This window comes from Mastigoproctus giganteus, chromosome 14 (assembly GCF_048544385.1).
Source record: "Mastigoproctus giganteus isolate SK-2022 chromosome 14, ASM4854438v1, whole genome shotgun sequence".
Lineage (NCBI taxonomy): Eukaryota > Metazoa > Arthropoda > Arachnida > Uropygi > Thelyphonidae > Mastigoproctus > Mastigoproctus giganteus.
In genome coordinates this window covers 14,447,376-14,473,328 of record NC_143588.1, presented here as the reverse complement: position 1 = coordinate 14,473,328, position 25,953 = coordinate 14,447,376, and the positions used below count along the sequence as shown (strand labels likewise).

The 25,953-nt window shown below is 38.9% G+C and overlaps 1 protein-coding gene across 2 annotated transcripts in view; it reads left to right on the top strand.

Annotated features, from left to right (window-relative positions):
- The window catches only part of LOC150074987 (synaptotagmin-12-like), a 45,122-nt gene extending 19,734 nt beyond the window's left edge, over positions 1 to 25,388 (top strand). The window contains exons 3-10 of one of the 2 annotated variants that reach the window (XM_090388727.1): positions 1,274 to 1,498; positions 2,893 to 3,103; positions 3,268 to 3,406; positions 7,877 to 8,006; positions 9,971 to 10,180; positions 21,184 to 21,304; positions 21,517 to 21,650; positions 24,807 to 25,388. In XM_090388727.1, coding sequence (XP_090244853.1) covers positions 1,319 to 1,498; positions 2,893 to 3,103; positions 3,268 to 3,406; positions 7,877 to 8,006; positions 9,971 to 10,180; positions 21,184 to 21,304; positions 21,517 to 21,650; positions 24,807 to 24,986 — 1,305 coding nt within the window. In that variant the 5' untranslated portion in view covers positions 1,274 to 1,318 and the 3' untranslated portion in view covers positions 24,987 to 25,388. Of the gene's footprint in view, positions 1 to 1,225; positions 1,499 to 2,892; positions 3,104 to 3,267; positions 3,407 to 7,876; positions 8,007 to 9,970; positions 10,181 to 21,183; positions 21,305 to 21,516; positions 21,651 to 24,806 lie in introns of both variants that reach the window. The other variant, XM_090388728.1, reaches the window with a different exon arrangement.
- The last annotated feature ends 565 nt before the right edge of the window (positions 25,389 to 25,953 follow it).

The window sequence follows — 25,953 nt, the reverse complement described above, 5'->3', positions numbered from 1 at the left end:
AAAAAAAACAGGAACAGACTTACGTTCCGAATTGGCCGCTACTTCCAAATTTCTTGCGTTCAGGCTTCCTTCGTGGCAGACAGGCTTTCTTCCATTTCTTGGGTACACTGCCTTCCTATGCCAGACCAGGCTTTCTTTCTTCTTGTATGTTTACATTAACCTTAAACTTAACCACTGCCTTCCGATGCCGGACAAGGCGTTTTCTTGCGCGTTTTTTTTTTTTCTTTTTCATCTTGCTACCACGAGATGTGAACTCTGACCACAAAAAAATCTACTTTTACTTCAACCCGCACTCACGACTTTCTCCCCAAGATCACAGAGAAGTCGGATGCAGAGTGGACACTTGCTCAAATTACTCCCCCCCCCGAACTTTAATCTTTCCCTCAAGTTTGTAACGCCTCCCCAAGGACTCCAACCAACTTATACTATTTAATTTTTTCATTCCTTCCTATTTGCTAAAACAGCTCACCACAGCCGTCTCCCTAGCGCACAAACCAACCCTTCTCTAGAAATTTTTTATATTTTTTCACAAGACAGTATGACCCTTTCATGTTTGCCGGTCACCTCCAAAACACCCAGTTTCGTGTTCACACTTTCTCTCAAAATATGCCCAGCTTACCAAAATATCAGCCACCCTGACGCCGTTTTCTTTTGACGCGAACACTGGAGGTCCACTTTTTTTCTGTTTACTCCCTAACGGTGGCTTAGATCAAAAGAGAGGAGGCTTCATAATCCCATTTTACGGTCCTATTGTTCTTGCCTTCAGTAACCCTTTCACGCCTGTTCTCAAATCGCACCCTCTACCTAGTCCTACTGTCCCTGTTAGCTCTCTTACATTATTCGAAATTACTGGTTTCCATTTAGCCACTATTTTAATTCCTACACCTAAAACTGTCCATTACTAAATCAGTGCGTTTTCACCCACTTTTGCTTCCTAGTAGTAAACCTTCCTAGTATTCAACCTTTATGATTATCATACCTTTTCTCAGACGAAGAAGTTTCTATTAAACGAAGATCAGTGCTCGATTCTATTTAGTTCTTTTACTTCAAGTTTTGAATCCTTTAACCTAAGAATTCCTCCTTTTGAATCCCTGGGTTAAAATGTGTAATTTTACGTACATTTGGACCATTTAAATACAAGGTGAGTATTGCATTTGTACTAAGTTTACTAATAACAAATTAATATTCACTAACAAGAGGTTTTTATCTTAAACTTATTTTGTAGATGTACGCAAGAAGTGAAGAGATAACAGTTTTCGTTGCTTCTTCGCAGGAAGTGGATCTCCAAGGCAATCGGTGAGCTCGCCCAAGTTTAGAGATGAACGAATGGGCTGTGGCACTGACACTAATCGGATCCAGCGTGTTCGTAGCAGCCGTATTACTGTGTTTATGTCGACTGTTAGGAGGATGGACATGGATGTGTGCCTGGATGGCGGGGAACAAGGAAGAGACGGCTCAGCTCACCAAGACAGGGCAGTTCGCTGCTAATGGCTATATGGTAAGTTACACCGAAACCCTGAAGGTTTTCAGAATTGTGATCCCCTTTTCCTTTGGTAAAAATATGGAAAGTTATTTTTTTTTTCATGCATTGTCAAAGATATTGGTTTTCTAATTAGCGGGACGCTAATTACAAACCAATTAATCTAATTAAGGGAAGGACCTAAATAATGTGTTAAAATAGTATAAAATTGACGCCCTGTATTTTTAAATTAAATCACTTTAAATATTAATAATAGTAAGGGGTGAGTCAAATGAATGAGAGAATTTTTTTAACCATAACTGACATTTTATTTTTCAAAAACATCAGCGCAGTTCAGGCACATTCCATCTGTACGCAAGATTTGTTGTTGTTGTTTGGTTTTTAGGAGCATTAGCAACTAAGGCCATATTGCTCCGAGGATATGCGGTGGTCATTCCCTGACCTTTCCGCATCCTCCATATTTGGTGGGCACGGGCTCGAACCCCGGTCTAATCAAGATGCGTGTGCTACGCACTGCTGCTCCTGGCTACGGAGGCGCCAGATTTTTTGTTACCTGCTTATTGATGTATTCTTTTGGTTAAGGTTTATTTACACCACCGTTTGATAGCTTTTTCAAATCATAGTACATGTGGAATCGATGTCCAGCAAGATCAGCTTTCAATCTTCCAAAATCATGAAATTTGCAAGGTGACAAAATCCAGATTTTGACGATAGCCAATGTACTTTTCGAGATGGTTGCCGCAGTGCGTTCAGCCGAGTGTGGTCGCCAATGTTATGAAAAAAAAAAGCACCATCAAATCGCCTGTCTGGATCTTGTTTTTGATAGCACATTGCTGATCACTTTTGAAGATTCGTGCGTAATTTTGAGAATCGACTCCACACATGAAACAACACAACAGAAGTTCCTACGAATAGAAGAACGTCAGTAGAACTTCTCAATGCATTCCAAAGCCTCGAATTTCTTCGGCCGTATGGTGATGACTAATTTTTTTAGCCTTCATATCTTAGCCTTCACACTTAGCCTTCATATCACTCCAACTCAATATTCTTCTTATATTTCTTCCCGTGGAACAAATAAATGATAAGCATACCGAGTCATTTGCCTTCCATTTCTGCCTACAACCTGATTCATCTACAGTCACAACACGATCCAAGAAGTTATTTCCTTCTTCAATATTGCGTAAGAGACCGCATTCCCATTGCAGACGTTTCTATCTGCTTAGACAACATTTTCTTCTGAGATCAGTGCTGTGTGAGCTTGTCCAGGGAGATTGTCATCGTTCAAAGCTTCTTCCTTTTATGGTAACCAATGTGTATTCTTTTTAAAATTTTTTAAGTTGTTTTCTTATTTTTGTTGCCTTACTATATGGGAGAGCTTAAAATACTGACCGATTTCTTCTTTAACATTCTAGGTAAATTCGGAATCCGACATAGGGTTAAATGTGAGCGGCAACTACAGGCATTACGATAATGTTGGTACTGACGTAAGGCTAGTTCAAGAAACGAAGCAGTTGGATTCAACTAACCACAACTGCCCGCCTGTGACCAAATCTGTATCAGCAGCGCCTGTTAAGAAACAACTCTCCAGGGAAGACCTTTCCACTGATCTACCGGATGCATTATGTAAGACTTGATTTTTTTTTTTTCAATCCCTTTCCAGTTTTCTGAGCTCCTCTCAGATTTCTCAATTGAAAATACACCGATTGAGTTTTATTCTTTAAAAAATGAATAAACGTTATTCAAAGTGTTATTACTATCGTACCATTTTCTTTTCTTTTTTTTTTCAGTATTTGATAACTCAGGAAGTTCAATTCTCCGAAGAGCTTTATCTTGTGAGAGTGTGAGCTCCGATACCTCAGTAGTTTTAGATACTCTTGATTCGCCTCATCATAATGGGGAGCTGGAAGTGGGCTTGGAATATGATAAGTGAGTAATATTTTGTTATATAAAATATTTAATATATAAAACAATTTATTTTATATATTAAAACATAAAATAAATCAATTATACATGGTGTCTCAAAAATACACGGCATAACTTCAGGAATGAGTTCCTCATATGTAGACAATAAAAATATTTTATATCAACATAGTTCCGAAAATGATTGGTTCCCGAGTTATCTCCCGTAGGTGATTTTCTTCATCACAAGGTACTGACAGAATCTGGTGGTTTTCCATTCCGACCATGTACTCAAATCAGGAGCAAGCGGATATGCACTTTATGTACTTGGCGATGGGAATGCTCTGGAGGCTCGTCGTTTGTACCATGAAAGGTTCCCAGAATGAAGATGTCCAGACAGGAAAACGTTTGAAGGTATCCATCGCCACCTTTGGGAACATGGGATCTTTACACCTCGTTCTGCCGACAGAGGACGACCAAGATCTACGACTCCTGAAGTAGAGGAGGAGATTTTGGATGTTGTGCATGCCATTCCTGGAATCAGCACACGCAGAATAGCAATGCAACTGGCTGTTCAACGTTCGACTATTTGGAGAGTGTTGCGAGAACACCAACTGTATCCTTACCATCTGCAACGGGTACAGGCCTTGTCACCAGCAGATTACCCTGCACGGGTAATGTTCTGCCAGTGGTTCAACTCCTCACTTTCCTGCCTTAGTGATATTCACAGATGAAGCACAATTCACACGAGACGGAATTCAAAACTTTCACAATCAGCATGTATGGGCTGAGGAAAATCCACATGTAATTCTTCCATCACATCACATCACCAACAGTGGTTCATCCTCAACATCTTGGCGGGAGGTTTTGGTGATAAGTTATTTGGGTCCCATGTACTTCCAAACAAACTCACAGGGCAGGCGTACAGAAACTTTCTGGAAAACAGCATGCCTGATTTCTTGAATGACACGCCACTGATCACATCAACAAGAACACTTCATGCACGATGGCGCTCTCGCACATTTCAGCCACCTAGCTTGCAATCACCTGAATCGAAGGTTTCCTGGTTGGTAGAGGTGGACCAACTGCCTGGCCTCCACGCTCACTGATTTAAACCCACTAGATTTCTTCTTGTGGGGCCATTTAAAGTCATTGGTGTATTCGACTCCGGTAGCTGATGTGGAAACTCTCCGCAATCGAATTGTGGCAGGTTGTGAGACAATAAGAAACATGCCAAGAATTTGGTATCGTCTTCGCGAGTCCATTAGACGTCGATGTGAGACCTGTATTCAGCAGAAGGTGGACATTTTGAACAATTACTATGAGGTGATGTGAACAGTTAAATGTCATAGACAGACCTTCAAAATTCGGAAACCAAGCATTTCCGGAGCTATGTTGATATAAAATATTTTTATTGTCTACATATGAGGAACTCATTCCTGAAGTTATGCCATGTATTTTTGAGACACCCTGTATAATAAGAGTATATTATGCAATTCTAGGCGGATTAAAAGAAAGTAATCGAGCCGCTACTTTCTGATAATATGAAACACGAAAGTATAGAAAGTTTCAGGGATGACTTTAAGTTAGAAACTGGACTTCTTTTTCAACGTATGTGGAAGAATTTAAATTTGCCATACTATTTGTCTGTATCTAAACTAAAAGCTAAAGATTTGCACATTTGGTAAATAGCTTTGAATGGCATACTTAGCCTTCATATCACTCCAACTCAATATTCTTCTAATATTTCTTCCCGTGGAATAAATAAATGATAAGCCCCTGTAAAAATGCAAACTTGTACACTACCTAAAAACACTTTAGGCCTATGGGCTCTGCCTAAGTGCTTGAAGATTGCCATCTTACCATTTTTATGCTTTCCCACATCACTCAATTCTAGCAAATCTTCTGAGGGATAAATTCAAAATAAAGGCGCTTGACGTCAGAGCTGAGGTCTCTTTTGTATGGATGGATCTGGAAGCGGAATTTGATAGCGTCGATAAGAATGCCCTTTTATTATTATTTGAATTTTTTTCAGTATCGAAGGAGAACTGTTAGCCTCTCTCAAATCTCTGCCGGTGACCACTGTGCACCTCAAGATGTGTAAAAAATAAAAGGAACTACACACGACGGATTCATGTGTCGTTTTACTGAGCCATTATTCGCAGCTGTGGTTGATATCCTCATGTATGCTGAAAATCTACTCTGAACAACCGGCCCACCTGTTCTGAACCTGCAAAAATATTGTTTATCACATCAGGGATAAATTATCCAGCGTAGTGGCTAATTGTTTCTCTAAAAATTGCGCCAAGAAGATTCAGCTCTTGCCAGGAAAGCCTAATCCCCATCATCGAAAAACAAAGATCTGGGAATCATACTGACCCAATGCATTTTCACTTTCATGTTAATGTGTTCAAGAGCCTGAGCTGGAGAGCCAAGCAAGGCTTTCTTTATGTCCATAAATGAGTTCATGGACATAAAGAAAGCCTCGCTTGGCTCTCCAGCTCAGGACCACAAGACCACAATTCAGACTGTAATATATCCTACCAATGAATTGTATGCATCAGAAATTAGAGCATGACATGCATGCATCACCTCCCTTAAAAAAAAAAAAACCTACCTTCGTATCAGAGTACTAGTTCTTGAAGTGGGTATCGCATAAATGCTATCTGCCACCCCTCCAACGAACAACCCCCAAACTTATCGATAGCGGACCACTCACAATTGTAACTAATCTCTTAATAAATATCACCTCTTCCCCCTGGGAAATCTGCACACTTCATTGCACTCATTTTTGCCAAAAACAACTCCTAGGTCTTTGTGAGCATATACATTTGGAATTGGAACATCTGCATTTTTAATTTCCATGTGGGTCAGTTGTTTCTGTAAGGAATAAGTTATTTGAGAAGATTTGTTTGCATTTATAGTCAGATTGAGATTCTTCAGATAATTGATTCCGCACATCTGTAAATTCGCATCATGACCTTGCAAATATCATCACAGACTTTGGAAATAATAAACAACTTTAAATCATCGGAATAAGCCAGCAGATATGAATTTTCTTGTAGAAGTGGTTGTAGAGATGCTGAAAATATAGTACTGGAGAGAGAAAATCCTTGAGGAATGCCTGTTGTGGTTGTGTCGAGAATATTATCGGTATTAGTTGGGAAGAGGAGATGTCTGTTATGTAGGCTGTATTTGTAGATAGGATATAACCATTGTGTCAATGAGGAAATGATTTTTTAGTATTTCAATGGCTTTCTTATGATCAATGTTGTTGAAATCATCTTTTATGTCTAAGTAAAAGACATCGCATTGTGCTTTATCTTGAAACACAGTTTGGATGGCCACAATGGTATCAGCTAGGCTTGTTGTTGTGGAGCACCCTCTGGGCACTAAATCCATGTTGATAGGTGCATTAACGAAGACTGCATTCTGAAAATATGGCAGCATGATCTTATCAATAATTTTAGTGATTGTTGGCGAAACAGAAATTGGACGATAGCCTGTACGGTTATTACTACTAGTTTGTTTTGGAATCATCGTAATTCTCAAAGGCTTCCATAGTCTTGGAAGGAATGGCTGGGAAATATGAATTAAAGAATCAATGATGAATGCATTTTGTTGGAACATAAAAAGCTCCCTCTCATAAAATTGGTAGATAGAGTTGTACAAGTATATGTACAATTACATTGAAGATTCACAGTATTACGACCATTCTGATGTCCCATTCAAGCCACAAGGATATAATTCTGAAAACCTAAAATTTACTGTAAGATCTAAACATCGTCGCTGTGTAAAACTTCTTTCCTTTGCCCCACGTACAGCAGTCACAGTTAGCGTACATTAAATCATGTTAGCATTCATTAATATAGTCTTTGAGCTCAGCTACCCCCCAATCCAAGCCAGTGAAACTACTATGGACAATGTATGAGTGGATACTATGTGGACAATGCATATAACACTCTTGACATATGAAGTTCCGATGGTACGATTCACAGCTGATCTTCCATATTTTCGCGACATCAATCGCTCCATCCTAGTTGACCATGGAAGCCTCAAATGGTCTGCTATAGAATGGTTCTTTTGAGAACTCAGTGTATGTTCATTTTTTGCTAATTAATAGCAATTTTTTCGATGCCAATTTTGATTACTTTTATCAATATTTTGTTTGCATATGCCACTGGAAGTACTAGGTGAAATGAAATGAATACCTCGGGTCCTAGTTGGCTCCTATCGTGAATTTGTCAGATCTTCCGCAAATGCTAATTAATTAATTAATTCAAAATAATCCAAATTCTCAAGATCCTTTGAACAGAACAGCGTTAATCTCAGTTTATATAATGTATGCGAATATTATCACTCTGGTAACGTTTTCCCTGTAAAACTAAAATGATTTAAGTTACCTTCCACCCCGCGGAAAATGCCTTAAATCATTTGCATAATTATCCTTTCTTAGAATTTTAACCAGTTTCTGTGTATTATTCTGCATTCTTACAGCGAATCAGAAGATTTGATTGTGATAGTCAACAAAGCAAAAGAATTAATTGGGATCGATGCAAACGTTCCTGTGGACAGTTATGTTCGAGTATTTCTTCTCCCAGATAAAACCACAAACATGCAGACTCGGGTAAGCTCTTTTTCTATCCTCATCAACGTGTATACTTCATGTTCAAAAATTCTGACTGCTTCTGAAAAGCATTCAAATATTTTTTATGCTATATCCATATAGGTTAACTGATAATTGCAAAAAGTTCTTTTTGTTTGCAGTATTCTAGACTCTTATTGATTTATAAGAAATTCCTTTTACTCTGTTTTATTAATCCTAATTTAATATATATTTTACTATATTATACTTTGAAATTCTCAGCTTTGTCTGAATTATTTAGGGTCCGCGCTCTGTTTATGACAGTGGATAATTTTTTCCTCAATGGTGATCGGAAAAATGTCTTAAAAAGAATTCTCAGCCATCAGTGAGGATCGAAGAACTGTCCACTGGTATAGAGCCTGAAATAAACATTTAAGTTCTAGTAGTTGCTACACCGCCGATGAGAACTACCCACAGCTATTTAAAATTTACGAAATGTGAAAATATTTTGCCCTATAAATGTGATCAGCAACTTAGCTCAAAATTCATTTCAGTAGATAACAGGGTTTCGAGGGAACGCTAGTTGGTTGTCGTCTGTCTGCATATTCTCTGAAATTAGACATATATTAGACAAACTGACAACTGAAGAAAATGAGGTCCACTAATTACACTCAACTCAAGAATCAACCACGAGTATGTTGGTTGAAATTTTATGGTGCATGGGCAGCTGAGACCGTTATGCACCAGCATCCAAGGTTTACGAACACAAGGGTGTAAAGTACTAGCTGACAGAAGCTGATGCATCTTAATGCATCAGCTTGAAGAGAATAACATCGGAACACTGCAGTGGCCAGCACAAACCCACGACCTCAATCCAACATCTTTGAGATGTGCAGGATCACAAATTCAAACTCTTGGTTTGGGTAACTTACGGCTGCTTTAGAGAAAGAGTGGAGTACAATACCACTGGATTTGTACTAAAAGTGCGGGTCTTATTTATTCTTGAGGTCTCTGTGACCTCAAGAATAAATAAGACCGAAAAATCCAAATCACCGTCTGACAGTTTTTGACCGGTTAAAACAGTTCCGTCGTGACGCGCCTATCTTATTCTTCTGTTTGGCTCCACGTGATGACTTTTGGCTATTCTCAAAATTAAAACAAGACACGAATGGAAAACGATTTGAGTCGATTCAAAAAATCCAATCAAACAGACTGCCTAAAAATATTCACGAAAGACGACTTCCAAAAATGCTTTGATCAGTAGCAGTTGCGATGGGACAAGTGTACGGTTGCAAAAGTAACCGTACACTTGTCCCATCGTTTACGTCATTAGAATATTAATAATGAAAATATTTATAATTGAATAAAAATTATTTTTTAAATCGCCAAACTTTTTGATCAAATCTGTACTTGTTTCGATCATAACTGTCCCATTATTTTTGGTAGGATGGATTATTTAAACTACTAAATGTATGAAACATGGTGAATGGAAGCTTTATAACAGGATACTGATAGTATACAATAAAGTGGTGTTAGCACGAAAGTGCTAAACCTCATATTACAATACTTGCGGCCGAAATAAAGGTTCTAGTGTCCAGGGCGGGTTCAGTGCAGATGTATTACTGCAATATATAACAAGCGATTAACTACGAGATTTGTGAGGGGATTTCGTTGAAGAAACTGGGGCTGATTTCTTTCTTCGTATGCTTACCATAGATATAGTAAGCATCTTGGTACCTTGAAAGAAACTCTGAAGGATAATGACGTTAAGATTACTTGACACCTTGAAGGAACTGTCGTTTGAAGTGAATTTGCTGCTACAATCTTGAGACAGTCTATACACCTACATTGATTCTGTATAATCTTTTGCCACACTAGGTAAAATACGCACATTTCGTTTTCTAATAGCATTTTTTTCATAGCAGGAATACAATCATTAAATGTTATCCATAAAAAAACTTCACCTCGAATTCTTCACTGATGTTAATTCTGTTATTTCATTCCAGATACAAAGGCGCAGTAATGATCCCGTTTTCAAGGAAAGGTTTCTTTTTGGTGTCGACAGGAAGGAACTTCCGCAAAGATCAGTCTTATGTACTGTGTACACATGCGATAAGTACACCAATACAATGATCGGGGAAGCAGAAATTAAACTTTGTGACGTCGATTTGCGCGGCCCGCATGTGACTTGGGTCCCCGTCATCGACACAAATCAGGTAAAAAAAGCAGCAATCATTAAATTGGAACAAAAATCTCATAAAACGTTCATGCTTCAAAAGATATTTTGTCTTCCTTTGACTGAAGTTGCTTTTATTGGTGTAATTACTTCGTACATTGTGTATTAGATCGACACATTAGAATTTCAGCCAATAAATAAAACTGTGATTGGGTTATCACACGTCCCTTATCTCCTTGAAAAAAATAAACCTTTTTATCCTTTGAACTTTTCAGCTAAGGAACTGGAAAATTCATTAGCCGTGATTTAAGTTTATTTCTGTATTTAAAAAATAAGGAAATTTTTTTTTAAATAATGGTAATAATCCTACCTGATTATCTCCTCACGCCTATCCTCAGTGGCATTAGTCATTCGCTTTGAGAGATCTGGGTTTAATTCTTGTCGATGACTGGAATAAATTTCCAAAGCCCTCTTCAATCAAAGCTACAATTAGCCGATCTCAGGAGGAGAGAGTAGCGTTCCCCGTCAGATATTCAGATTTTTTTTCACACAAAGTGCAAATCGGATCATGATAGACAACATGCATTGGTATGAACGACAAGCTCCAGTATCATTAAATAATTTTGATCCGTATCATAATGTAAAAATTTCTCTCCTTTATGTGATTCAGGTGTATACAATAGGCACAACATAACACTACTCATGACCCACACACTTCTAAATCTCTGGCTTTGACAGGGTACTGTCAAACCCAGAGATACATAGAACATTCGCGGAGATGGGAGAAATCCCAGGAGCCGCTAGACCCTCAATATACCTCATTTCGTTTGCTGACTCCCTTTCCTCATTCTTAGCTCTCATGACTGGTGATTTCTCACATTCATTGGCCGCTGCCTGTCTATTTTTTAAACAAACTTCCAATTAGTCTTCTTTCGCTGCCCTCGTGGGTAGCACAGTTGGTAGAATCGCTGCTTCCTCCATACCGGGTGTAAAAGATCTTAGTTCGAGTCCGGTAGATGACATGCGTGAAGAATTTTTACGTGGCTGAGGTAGTAGGTCTCAGGCGAGGGTAGCATGGTTTTTCTCACGGAAAGTCGGGTTTTTCGTCCAGCGAACAGAAAATCTATCTAGCATCCCTATTTTAGGCGGCGCCTATGGAAAGCCTCAATTGCGCACCCCTAGCGCCGGGCCTGCACACGAAATTTACAGACAATATACACGGAGTAAGATGGCCTTAGTCGCTAATACTCCTAAAATCCTACTACAACTTATATCACTCTGTAATTGTCCTGCTCTGCCTCCTTCTGTCCTATCAATCTAGTTAAATTCCTTCTCATCCAACTTGGCTTTCTCCTTGTGCGCTACACCTAAATGGAATTAAATGCGCGAGTGGCTTCTATGACGATTGCTTTTAAAGTTCCTCATAATTCAATTGGACTTTCCTTCTATTTTGCTCCACTTGATTAAGCCTAAGAAACTCATTAGTCCGCAGCAATCCCTTTCTTGCAATGAAAACCGTTGTCCTTGATTATCGAAATCTGCCTTGTAATTGTATACTTTAAGACACCTTGGTCAATCGTCGCTAACTCCTATGACATCACAGAGATTCATAATACTGATCGTTATCATCATGCGGTCTCTACCACATCCCAATCCCCAAATGGCCTTTGCAACTGACCATTTGACACCTGCACAGACAGGTAGTTCAGGAGAGTGCAAACTATTTTTTTTAATATTGCTTTCTAATTGATTGACGTTTATTAGTATTCATCATTTAGAGCGGCTAATTTTATTTGTCTCCTACTAGTGGCACATAGGGTCTTAGCGCTACTGCCCACAGATCCAATGCTTTCCCTAGATTGTCCCAAATCTTGCCGTATTTAGTCAGCTTCCGTTAAGAAGAATAATTCCACCCTCCCTCCTTGCCTATCTTTGCTGTACAAGTGTTTTAAATTTAAACGTATCAGCCCTTATATCAAACAAGATCTCAACACGAAATAACGACTTGCAAATGACTGTTGTACAAATACAGCGCTTCAGTGTATTTAGATGTATCTGCGTTTGAGATAATTTCCTTCCCCTTCAATACATTTTCCCCTTAAATATATTCATAAACAATTTCACGAAGTACGACTGTGATAAACTTATTGAGCATGCACAAAGTTGAAATAGTTCTTGGGATAATCCACTTTTCGTTCCGCGCATACTTTAAACAGTCACGAATCTTCTAAAGGGGCTTTTGATAGGGGACTTATCAAACGCCCTCCCAGAAGACGTTAAATAAGGCAAAGGGGAGAGCCTTGCAGCCAATTGCTTTCCAAAACCCTAACACTTGTATGCATCTGACGAAGTTCACATAGCCGAAACATGCAAATACAACAGCAAACTGAATCTTATACAACACGTGCATTATTCTAAACATTTCAACTTCATTTTAAAAGGAAATACTTTTGCCAGAAAAATCAACGTCACTTTTACCAATATTTCAAATCGCATCCAAAACTTTCATAATATACTCGTAAAAAGATGACCTGTCATTTGAACGAAATAATCGTGACTCGCCAAAGGCATGGCCGTTTCTTAACGCAGCCATATAAAGCGTACTAAGGCAAGATTACACTTCAATTCAAAATGGGGGGAAAAAAGCACTAAGCACTAGCAATTCTATTAAAGCTCCGAGAGAATGAGGAGTGAAAATTATACCTGTCTTACCTCTGAAAGATATAGCACTTCCGGTCTTCATAGAACGCTTATGATAAGAGACAAAATAAAAGTTCATCGGAAAATTAATCACAAGAGTTCAGCAACTACTCCAAGCCTTTCCCTGAAACGATTTCCAAAATTACAACGATGACACTTGCTGTCACACACCGAAAACGGAATACTGATTCACAAATAGCTGCACTATTACTTCGTGGAAAAATTAGAGTAGGAAACACAGTTTAATGAGACCTCGACACCCACCTTCGAAACTGCCGCCACAACTAATACACAGAACACAGAATCCTGAGTGGGTAGGTAGGTGGAGGAGGAAATTAGAACAATTCACATATGCACGTACAAAGTATAATTATGCGTGACATCACATACACAATGCAAATTAAATGAACCACGAAACTTACACCGTTGTAACTGACTGGGGGACGGGGGAGCTGTTATAACCACGCTGGAATACGTTTTCTGGCCATTGGCCAATAAAAAAAATATTTGATTATTTAATGAATCAAGACTGTTTATATCTTCCAGCATGTATTAAAACACTAAATAAAATTTCGTTAGAAAAAATATATTTTCGATATTGAGTATAATCCTGTCTCCCGTAGGATTTGATGATCAAGTCTATATATATCTCCTGGAAGGAAGTATATGGAGACTGGAGCCTTGCTCCACTTTTCCTGTAAGCCTGCAATTATAACCACGTTCTGTACTGCCTTGGTTTTTCGTACAAGGCCAAGGTGTATTTGTTTAATTGCGGTCTCCATGATTCCTCCTATATACCGCTTCTGAAAAGGCAAAAGGCCAAGGCTGGCAAGTGTATGTATGTAGGTGTGTAAGTATAGGTGTCATACTTACACACCTACGTGGAATTGTGTACATCAAGTAAACAGGTTCTAAGAGAGAGGTTCATACTTATGGTCCTCACACATAGCCAAACATAGCCAAAAGTGTATAATTGACCAGGCTATCCTGGTATTGCACAGCATTCATGGTTTTGTCGATAACGACTAAGGGGCTCAAGCTAAACCATAAAAGGAGCCCCATACCATGACACTGCCTCCACCAAACTTCATAGTTGAGAGGATGCAATTAGGAAGGAACTGTTCACCTGGCATTCACCACATCCAGTAACGGCCATCAGATTGTAGAGTACGAACCTCGACTCGTCTGTCCATAGGACTGTTTTCCACTTCTCTACAGTCCAGGATTTGGGCTCCTTACACCACGTTAATCGGTGTCTAGCATTTGTTGAGGTGATCAATTCTGTTGAACTGTTGAGGTAATTCTGTTTACGTGTCATGTTGCATGCCCTCTTTTGCAATTGTCTGTTCGAAGCCCAGTGTGCATATTTATAGCAGGTGACGTATTGCATGCATAGGACCTGTTTTCCCATCCATGGAAGGGCATCCATTGATATTGATGGTAGGACAGTGTATAACTCTAATGCTACAGTATTACAGTATTCAATGCAGAATACCAAGTATACAAATCCCAAAGAGAGGATCTAACACATGAAGACAATCAAAAGAGTGATATCAATATTCCAATCTATGTTGGCACAATAAAATACTTCTGCCTAAAATCTTTTAGGACAGGAAAAAATCAAGCAGAACAAGTTCACGAAGTAATAAATTAGTAATCAAATATATTATAATAAATTTGTTCAAGACCCAGAACAAGGAGCAACACAGAATTTTTATGCACCCTAAAAGGCAAGTTCGACCTATTCACAATATTTACAGTAAAGAGTGATGATAAAATCTGTAAGATCATCAGATCAAAAAAAATATTAAACATAAGTACAAATAGCAATTTAATGATGTTGTTAAGTGAGAAAACAAAAGTAGGCAGTCAACACCAAAGTATTCTACTATAATGAGAAAATTATTTAACCGTTAATCTAGAAATAGCAATCAGATAACATTTATTATCTTCCTCCTTCTATAGAATACATTTCAGCAAAGTTTTCCAGGGCCCCAAAATTTTTTTTATTTTCAACGGGAGATCAAATTCGTCATAAACATACGTTAACATCTGTAATTCATACCTATAATCAACGTAGTGATTACACTCAAATATTCTCTGGAGAACCACATTTACATATCGGAGAGGCAGCCAAACCCAGAGTATGCAACTTTGAATTTAGACTGCCGTGTCCAGAAAGCAAAAAAAAAAAAAAAAAAAGGTTAAATTTAGCCCTGGATTAAACCAAAGGGAATGCTCATCAAATTTACCTACCCTAGGCAAAAATCCAAATGTTATCCTGTGATTGGCAAAATGAATTTATTTCTGAGTCTTGTTAGGTCATTCTTAGTAGGTACATCAAGATTAACGAAGTGTCCAAAGGTTTTTTGGCACACCCTGCCTTCTGAAGTGTTGAAGATAATTAAAAATGACTTCATATTTTATAGGTATTTTACCTGAAATAACTTGTAGAGCCCCAGTTGAGATTGTACGACAAGATCTCGAGGTGGCTAGGAGAAAAAATCTTTGAGCCTGAGTTATGTACTTATTAACAATATATTTATTAATGCATGGGGCCCCATGCGCCCGCTGCATAGCACACCACAGGTATAATACATTTATAATACCGCCGCAAAGTGGAAGGTTTAATGTCCCAAGAGCATTTTGTTACTTTTATAAGTTTTCCTGTTTGCGCTTGGTTTTTCGTACAAAAAAAAAATATTATTATTATATTAGGGTTAATATATAAACCCGTATTTCTGTCTGTAAATTGCGTGTGTTCTCTGGTTGATTTGTCTGTTGTTTTGCTGGACAAAAAAAATAGTTTCTGGGGAAAAAATCTTGTTACCTACGCCTGAGACCGACTAACTCAGCCACGGAGTGAAAAAAGTCCATTAAAGTTCCTCGCGTCATCGACGGGATTCGAACCTGGGCCTTTTCCACCCAGTGTGGGGGAGAATGGTGACGATACCACTGTGCTACCCGACCAGACTAGTTTTTTCGTACAGCAAATGTGGTCTGTACTACAGCAAGCGACTACAGAGCACACGCAATTTACTGACATAACATATACGCGCAATATGGTATAAGTCGCTGATGCGCCCAAAAACCCTAAAAACAACATGCTCCCTTCTTGAAATAGAAAGTCTTGTTCCGACTGTCAACTCTCCTCTGTCTGCGTGGATACCATAGTGGGATCGTCACCGTCCTCCCCACACCGGGTGGAAAAGGCCCGGGTTCGAATCCCGTCGACGACACCAGGAACTTTAATGGGCTTTTTTCACTCCGTAGCTGAGTTAGTCGGTCTCAGGCGTAGACAGCAAGGTTCCCCCCCCCCCAGAAACTGGAGTTTTTTCGTCCAGAAAAACAGGTAAAACGACCAGAGAACACACGCAATTTACAGACAATACATATATGAGTAGATGTAATTTTACGGGTGACCCTAATATCATAATTTGGTTTTTTGTCAACTGTCCTCCCAGATCGTCCCAAAGGTGTTCGCCTGGATTTAGAACTGGCTCCAGGCTAAAATTGGCAGGTTCACTCTCCTCAAACTATTGTTGTATCGAGGCTTTATCATACGGAGCATTGCCATATTACCTCTCTCTCTCCAAAGATTTGTCACAATGAGGTAAGGAAAACTTGACCAGAATTCCACAAGATAGATTCCTGGATACCTCCAGACCGTCTAAAGTAAGCCCATACCTCGATAACCCCAGGCCACGTAAGATAGTCCCATTTCATCACATTTCCACCCGAACGTCACTGTTGATGATGGACACACATGACGCCCAGGCGCGTACAGCTATTGCCAGAACTCTCCGGATCACGTTTTGCCATTGTTGTAATGTTCAATATTTCAGTTCTTTCATTAAGATAGGCAGTTATGTGTATTGTGACCAACGGAAATCCATTGAAAGCTCTCTTCATCAGTATTCGAATCACAAAATAAGGATCTTGGGCTTGAAGACGGAAGTAACAATTATATCCCTTTCATCTACAATTATTGCACTGTATATGAAAGTGTAAAGTGTGTTTAGGGTCAAACGGCACCAGGGGTTTCTCTGTTCTCCGTGTGGTATACATTGTCTTGTGATACAAAATACTGTAAAGGCCAGAGATTTAAAAGTATATGGGTATTCAAATTATTATATTAGGGTCTCCCGTAAATAATTACATATATAGCCGTTTATGTATTATGTCTGTAAATTGCTTGTGTTCTCTGGTCGATTTGCCTGTTTTTCTGGACGAAAAAACCCCAGTTTCTCAGGGAAAAAAAAAAACACCTTGCTATCTACGCCTGGGACCGACTAACTCAACCACGGAGTGAAAAAAAAAAAAACCATTAAAGTTCTTCGCGTTATCGACGAGATTCGAACCCGGGCCTTTTCTACCAAGTGTGGGGAGGACGGTGACGATACCACTGTGCTACCACGCAGACAAGTACATGGGTATTGTTTACATATAGTGTTGTGTACAGTTGTTCCTCTGGCCATTTAGCTGCCAGACCCCTGCTGAGGTCCGACCTTGCCCACACTTCGCCTCGTGGAGGTATACCACGTACACGAGTAGGTTAAGATTATTTTGGCAGGTCCTGCCACCTAATTTCCTGAGATTTCAGTGGCTAGGACCTTCAAAAAAAAAAAAAAAGCGCGCGCGCACACACACACACACGTGGAGTGATCGCGGTAGGGACAGTGCTAGAATTTGATGGGCCGAAAGTTTTGTGGGCGAAGCAATTTGGGTATAGTTAAATTTAGACGTATAGGGTGTTCGCTGGCATACAGATAGAGTGGGGGAAGAGGTAGAAATACGGGGATGATTGAGAAGGCGACCCCAGAGAGTCAGTGAGGCAGGCCCATGCCTCACCAGGCGAAAGGAGGGGACGGCAGGGGAAGTTAAAAGGGGAACCAGACAACAAGGAGAGTCCGGTTCAGATCGCCAATAGTAGCGTTGGGCAGCGTAGCTGTACTGTCATTCATGGTCCAGTCCAGTATTTTTTCATGCTTGAGATGCAGGTCTAAGTTTGGGATGTTGTCTTCTAGTCCAGTTCTTCTTGTTCTTGATGTAGGTGTTTTCTTTTTAGTTCCTTTTATAGTCATTAGTGAGTGTGGTTAGATGCAGTGTTTTCGGTCCTGCGAGTTGGTGGTGTTTGAAATTCACTAGTGGATAACAGGTGGTTTGTCTTGTGCCTGTTTGCTTTTTTCAGGGTTAAACAGTAGGCTCTAGGGTGGTCGAGGTAGGGTCCTTAATATTATAAACATCCCTTGGACAAATTGTGAGAAAGCCCGGTAATGGTCCTCCTCCAGCAGTATGAGGTGCTCCCGATCCTTTGGGTTTAAATGGATATTCGTGATGAGATGGCAACGGAGGTCTTCATAGAGGGGGCAATCGTGCATTAAATGCTTGCATGTTTGCTCCTCACCGCAGTGGCATAGTGGTAATTCTTTAATACCGAACGCAGCCAATTTTGCATTGAAAGATCCGTGCCCTATGAGCAGAAAAGTGGTGTAGAGTGTATATGAAAGATGAAAGTTATTGCACTGCAGATGATATAATTGCTGTCGCCGAAAAATACTCCAAACAGATATGTGGGGAAGCCATAGAGTAGCGCCAATTCTTTGGGTACTTATCCGTGGATCTTCTTGTACCATGTCAAAAATGTCATCTTCGACGTCTTGTGTAGGATTGCGATCTCCCTGACGATTTTCAGCGAAAGAAATATACTGCTTTCCTTCAAATATTCAAGTTTTTGCAAATGCTTGATAATTGGCAATCTTCTGTTAGTTTTCTTGGTATAACCGCCTTGATTCAAGTGAATTTCTTCCAGCGCGACCATACATGGGATGCATATCTACGTGTTCAGTGTTGGAAAATGAATCATTGCTTTGATCACGATATAGGGAGGAAACGTAGAGGAATGTGTGGTCTCTTAGAGAGTGAAGGAGAAGAAAAAATAAAGCAGTATAATGTTTCCCCCTCATTTTGAGATTTCATTATTTTGACACATTCACACCTTTATTCCCTTCGTTGCAGGTTAAAAATGGTTGATTGTTGTTAATCAACAATCAACCATCTCAGAAACAACTCAGAAATAATGGACATATGTTTATAAGACCTTTTTTTTTTTCTTATTTTGGACCCTATAATACTTCCCTGAATTTTTTTGCCTATTTTTAACGATAGATTAATGGACAAGGTTCGTGAGAATTTAAATTTTAGGACATAAAAAAGAAAACACGCAGAATACTAAACTTTCTGAAATAGAATAGGAGGATCAGCACCATGATATTCTTGGCAGAAATGGTTGCAGAGAGCGAGTGGATGCTATTGCGTGTGCTCATTTAATTTGATTTGATTGATCACGATGTTAATTCCAACCAATTTCCAACACATTGCTGTTGTGTTTTAGGCGCATCAGCGACTTTATGCATCTTTTAAAGTCTTTGTTCACGAGCTGATTTGCATGTTTTTAGTACCGAAATACCCAGAATAAATTAAATAACTCGTGCGGGAGGAATCCCTGTTCCCTTGGCCTGAGATCAGCTAACTGCAGCTCTGACTGTTGTTGTTGTAGGGATTTTATCAGCGACTTAGACCATATTGGCCATATAGAATGCTGTATGGCTATAAATTACGTACGTTCCATGATTGATTTTTGAACGAAAAACTCGAGTTTCTGGGAGAAAAAAACCATGCTACCTTCACCTGAGACCGACTAATTCAGCCACGTTGTGAAAAAGCCCTAAAAATTCGAACTCTGTTCTTTCTACCGGGTGTGATAGAAACAGGAACTGCGTTACTCACGAAGGCGCAGCTCCGATTAAAGGTGTCTTTAGAAATTCTTACAGGTTATAGCAGGACTCGAACCCAGACCTATCCAAACGAATGGCAAGTGACGAAACCACTATTCTGTCACGGAGGACTCAATTTCCAGCACACCTTTTCAGGAAATTTGAACTGGACAGCCTAAAAATGGGTCTTACAGCGGGATCTGTATGTCAATGTCGACTTCCTGCAGATATCACTGTTATTTCCGTTATCCTTGTGAAACAATTCATAAAGATCATCTTACAGGAGGAGATGCTTCAACTTTTTTTTTTACCTGAAGAAAACGAGATTTCACTGAGCAGCGAATTTGCATCAAATTTTGTTTCAAAATTAAGAAACTGGGAAACAGAAATTTTAAAAACAACATTCAGAGAAATGCCATATGTCGTTTGAAGACTTTTTTGGACCACAAAGTTTAAGAGAGGGGAGGCTGCCTGTTCATCGAGGATGAACCTTTCTCTGGCCCCCTTCAACTTCAAAATCCAATGATTCAATCGCCCATATTCATACGATCAGGAGTCATCGACGTGTACCTATCCGCAAAGTTGTTAGTGAAATTAGTGGTGTTTCTTATGGGACACGTCAATCAATTTTAATCAATTTCAGTTTTGGAAATGAACGAGTTTCGGCTAAGTTTGTTCTTCACATCCTCACTGATGATCACAGAGCGTCGAGTTCTCGCATGTCAGGATCTTTGTCAAATGCTACTGCTGCTGACCGACACTATTTCTTCTATCATTGCTGGTGACAAATCATGGGAGCATGTCTATGATACGGAAACAAATGCCCTATTATTTTTTTACTCACAGGGCATTGTTTATTATGAATGTGTTCCGCATTGTAAAATAGGGAACCAGGAATACTACAAAACAGTTCTACAGCGATTGGACGATGCTGTTCGAAGGAAAATGCCGGAGAAGTATGCTTCGCTGAATTTGCTTGCATCGTGACAACTCTTTCCTGTACACTCGGCTCTTTCCATCCAAGAATTTCTTGAGCACTTCATCACTGAATTCTCCATCCACCGCTCACCATATTTTGAAAACTATAAAAACTATAATTTTTTTTAATTTTTTTGTTTCATAAGCTCCCTTACAGATTTGCAAGGAACTGAGGAATTTTCAAACCGTGACATAGGAACCTTTATCAATTCTAAAAGAAGTCTAATGCTTCCAGAAATTACAGAAGTGTTAGAATCGGTGTATGCAGTGTCAAAGAGAACTTCGATTGAGTTCCATCCGATCAACTAATCAAGTTCATCATTTCCAATATCATTTCAGTCCCCGAAATTTTTGATCATGCTTCGAACATTATTACTGTCTTATGTCAACACTACACACCGTCATTCGTGTTTCCACAGGAAGAACAATTCGTAATTTTCCTGGCGCAATATTTACATATTGCGCACAGGACAAATACGTCCTAAAATATCCAAATAGAGGTTCTTGTTGTCTTAATTAGATATAATTTTTGTGACGAGTTCATTTTATTATTGACATTTTAAAAGCCTTCTACTTTTTTTCTCTTCAGGGCCCAGCAGACCTTGGCGATATCATGTTTTCTCTAAGTTACCTGCCAACTGCTGAGAGACTTACTGTAGTGGTGGTCAAAGCAAGGAACCTTAAGTGGAAAGGAAGCAAAGAAACTGGAGGTAAGTTATATATTCTTCTTAACAAATTGAACTGTATTAATGTTTTTCTGTCCAATTGGCAACTGGTTCAGATTTCTTGAAAATAGTTTTCTACGTGTTCTTATGTGTTCAAATCCGTTTATCTGAATCCGCCTTCTGCGCAGAAATTTACTGAATTATTCGATAACATAATGATTATTTTTAATATTTTTGATATTGTATTTATTTGTCAGATCCGTTTGTGAAAGTATACGTGCTTAAAAACGGAAAGAAGATAGCAAAGAAGAAAACCTCGGTGAAAAAAGACGAAAGGCATCCCATCTTCAATGAAGCGATGATATTTTCAGTGCCATCTAATGCCTTACAGGTAGGGAACCGCTTGCACCCTCCTCCCTTTTTTTTTTTTTTTTTTTTTTAAGTATGCGAGGAATCTTCATCTGAAAAGCGTTCATGAAAAATGAATTAAATATAAATACCGAAAATAAATAAAACAGCACTACCCGAAACGTTGCTAACCGCGAACTAAAGGGCCAACATAAAGACTTGATAGCGAACAGGACTTAGTGCCCAATAAATTTTCAATTTAAGTTCAAACTTTACGTGGAGTTAAAGTGTCCATTGCTTCGGGTCATTCTAATAGTTATCTATAGTTGAATTTCCCACCTGCACGTAAGTCTTTCGGGAAACGTTTAGAAACACAAGAGTTGTTCTCGTGTTCGTCATGTGACATTCAGGACGCAGTAAGTTTTGATAGTCGCGCATCCTGCCAAAAAAAAAAAACAGAAAAGAAAAACGAAGTCATAAAGCCACATGTTGTGCACATGGAAAGTCAAAGGAGTTATTCCCTGCATTACGGATAAAAGGAGTTTCCCTAAAGAGAAGCATATCATTCTTCATTCATGATGTGGTCTCAACGTCCCTTCTGTGCTGTGACTCTTCAGATTTGCTGCTGCAAGACAAAGCAGTGATGATTTAAGCCTTCGATAGGACATGTGCCATCCTACTGACAAATGCAGTTTAAAATAAGACCTCTAGCAGGGTCCATGCGCATAACTAGTAATGCTAATTATTGATATCGATTAACCTCTCGTCTAAGATGCGCAGAAAGTGCTTATTCCTGAAATTAAATCAAAAGTTTTGTTTCTGGTTAGGATAATAAATATCTTTGAGAAAAATGTAAGACAATAATTAATGTTACTAAATTAACATACATAGCAAGATGGTAAAAACCGTCTTATGAAAGAAGGACTGTTCCGTGGTTCCTTTGAAAAGAGCTATTTACAAGTTAAGAATTAATATAAATAGACAGTAGGAATTTCCGAGAAGCGAAAAGATAGATCAAAGAATTGGATTCGGTCTAATCACAAAGCGTCTGGCTTTGTGATTACATCTAGGAAAGCCTAGATGAGATCTAGGCTTTCCTTTGATCGGATAATTGCATCGTCTTCTAAACATTTATGCATTTTTCAGTTTGTTTAAGTGGCACCAGATTCGATACTACTTCCAATGGATTTTTCGTACCGTGGCCAAGTTCATCAGTTTCAAGCTTAGACACAGAGAAGCCTGAGGATGGGACAAAATACTCTAGGCAAACAAGAACAGACAAATATGCACATACATGGAAGATGACTGAGGACAAACTAGTCTTCAAGATTTATCACGTGCTAAGTTTTTTTGTAAGATTTACGATTCAATGAGGTAAACCCAAGCGTCTGTAGAATGCGGCGCATTTCATATAATTAGTCTAATTGTGCAAATTCTAACCGAAAATTTTTAAAACTCTCAAACGTTGCTCATAATTAAGCTGACTAATACAGTAGTACTAATTAAGCTGACTAATACAGTAGTACCAATAAACATATATACATTTGTTTATTTTACTCAGCGCTTTACTTTGGTTGAAGAAAATTAAACTTATCAACGGTGGCTTCCTTCAAGGATAAACCGAACCTTGGTGATGATGTAATGTTATTCCGAGTAATCAAATATTTGGAAACAGAGGCAAATAGAAAGTGAAAAAATAAATACAGTACATTTATACATTTAATGGAGACAGTTTATTAGAAACACCATTTCCTCTCAGGAAAATGGAATGCGTTGCTGTGTTAGTGTTGTCGCGTGGCCTGATATTTTAGCTAATAGATATGCCTGGCAATCGTTTACAGTAGATTTACAATGGCAAAAATGGGCGAACGACATGATATCATAAAACTGATTTTTGGTCATACATAATAGAGACCTAATGGAAGGGTGTCATTCAATGGCGCTTACTCAGAACCCTGTGTTCACTCAGAAGGTTCCTGGCAGACCGTTGACGCAACAGTATTAAGAATGCGCTAGGAAAGGCCCAGAGTAGAGAAAACAAATAAGCATCGCAAAAAGAGCATCCAGAAACTAGTAGGCGGCACTCTCCAGCATCAGATAATGAGCAGGATGTACGGATGCACAGACCAGGTGAGCTCAAAATTACATTTAATTGCAGCTATACACCAACTGCACTGCAATATGTCTATAGCATGAGCTGTTCCATCAGACAATGTTCGATGCATCCAGCATCGGACATTGTCCAGCTGAACCACAGAAGCTGAAGACTTGACATACACCATTACAGTTTCAAGTATCGAAAGATAAAATAAAATGCCAGTGTCTGTGATGGATCAAGGATTATGGGACCCAGAAACTTGGAAATTAGAAAATTACTGTCTTGTCCGATGAATCCAGGATATTTGCATCATAGATTACAAAGCTACGATATGAAGAAAACAGCACCAATGAATCAACGCTTAATGTCAAAATTGCCAGCTCCTATAGCGGAACTGTAAATAAGTGGAAGAAGATGAAACGTTTAATAGTCCTGGACCAGCTTCTGGACGGTACAGCCTATCGAAACATCGTCGCAAAGACGATGCATCCCATACTGATAAACTCCTGGTAATGACTCTTTCCAGTAGGATAATGCGTTGTACATTGGGTGCGCATTATGCAGGAGTGGAGTGATTCTCAACAGATCTATAACAAGTCAATTTTTCACCTCAGTGCGTGTATCGAATATCTCATCTCGCTCCCTCATCTCCAGCTGATTAAATGTAACAGTAATAGAGGAGGCTAAACAACGCTATGTGTGCCCTCTTGTCAACTCCATCCTGTGTATGGACATCGTCGCACTGTCCTTGCTATGACACTGATGCCAATATACTAACGCAATATGCTAACTTTTTTTCCTGATTAACGCAGTTGCAGAGCAACAGAACATTAAGGAAGTCATAAAGGCCATAAGTAAATGGCCTTTTCGACTTTCATCTTCTGTGCAGGAAGTGAGGGACACTACCCAGCCTATACGGCTGAATATCTTATTTTACACTGAGCTCATTTCTGAAAGAAGATTGCTGTTATCTTATGGGGTCGATACACTTTGAGTAAAACTAGGGTGGTATTCCTAATATAATGCTCACCCAATGTATATATTTGATGTAGTTCTTAATATAATATAAAGGTTTTGTAAGAATTTATTTTCCTTTGGCAGAATATCCAGCTACGCCTGACTGTGGCTGAACACCAAGAGGACGATAAAGTTCCATCTATAGGTCATGTGTTTGTTGGACCGCAATGTAAAGGGAAATCTTTATCTCACTGGAACCAAATGATGTCTTCCTTGAGGAAGCCGATTGCAATGTGGCATCCTTTACGAAAAAAATCTGACTAATAATTAAATCTTCAGGCCGACATCAAGTCTGCTGTTAACTGTGCTCCACCTGCAACCCCTAAAAATACTGCTAAAATTTGAAGACTACTGTTAGCAAAAAAAAAAAGTGAAACGCAAAAACGGAGATGATCTAAACAGGCTTTCTACGCAAATTGGTCTAATTCACGATGTAAAAAGTAACCAACATTTAAGCTTTCTTTTCTAATCAGCGGATAAGACTGCTACACATTTTAGGAAAAAAAACAAGATTCCACGATATTGTTGCCTTAAATATCAGTCATCTTTGCCACTTCCTTAACACAAATCGTCCACATATCATTACTTTAGTCAAACCACGTTAGTTTCGATATTCATCACAGTGATAAGTCATCTGTGATATGCTGAATGCAGATTCCTACTAAAACTATTTCTACACTCAGACAAATATCTTAGTTTCCTAGTTCCCTTACAGGGGAAAAAGATTTTCTATCTTTCTTCTACGTCTAAATGCATACTGATAAATGAAACAAAGACAGAAGCGTTACGATAATGATCTTCGGCATATGTAGTTCTTACTCGCAAAGAAATAGTAATAAAAAAACACTATACGTTTGTAATTAAAACAGGGTACTGTTCTAATTTAAACTGTGATAGTGTACGAAAACGGTGGTAGCTTACACAAAGCGCAATTGGTATTTTACACTGCGCTCACTTCTATGAACTGAAATATGTAGACTTCACAGAGTCCTGATACACCAAACCTGTAAGAATAACTACTCGAGTAAATGACCAGAAAAGAGAAGTGGAGTGTGCAAAGCGTGATATGTTAACATCGAAATTTTTATAAACTGAAGAATGCAACACTTATTATTACTTTATCGTTTTTTTCAACTGCTCTATTTTTTTAACATTAGTCGGGTTTTTAGCCTGAAAATATTTTACATATTGTTGTTTAATGAATAAACTTTTCCTTTCTTAGAGTCAGCGT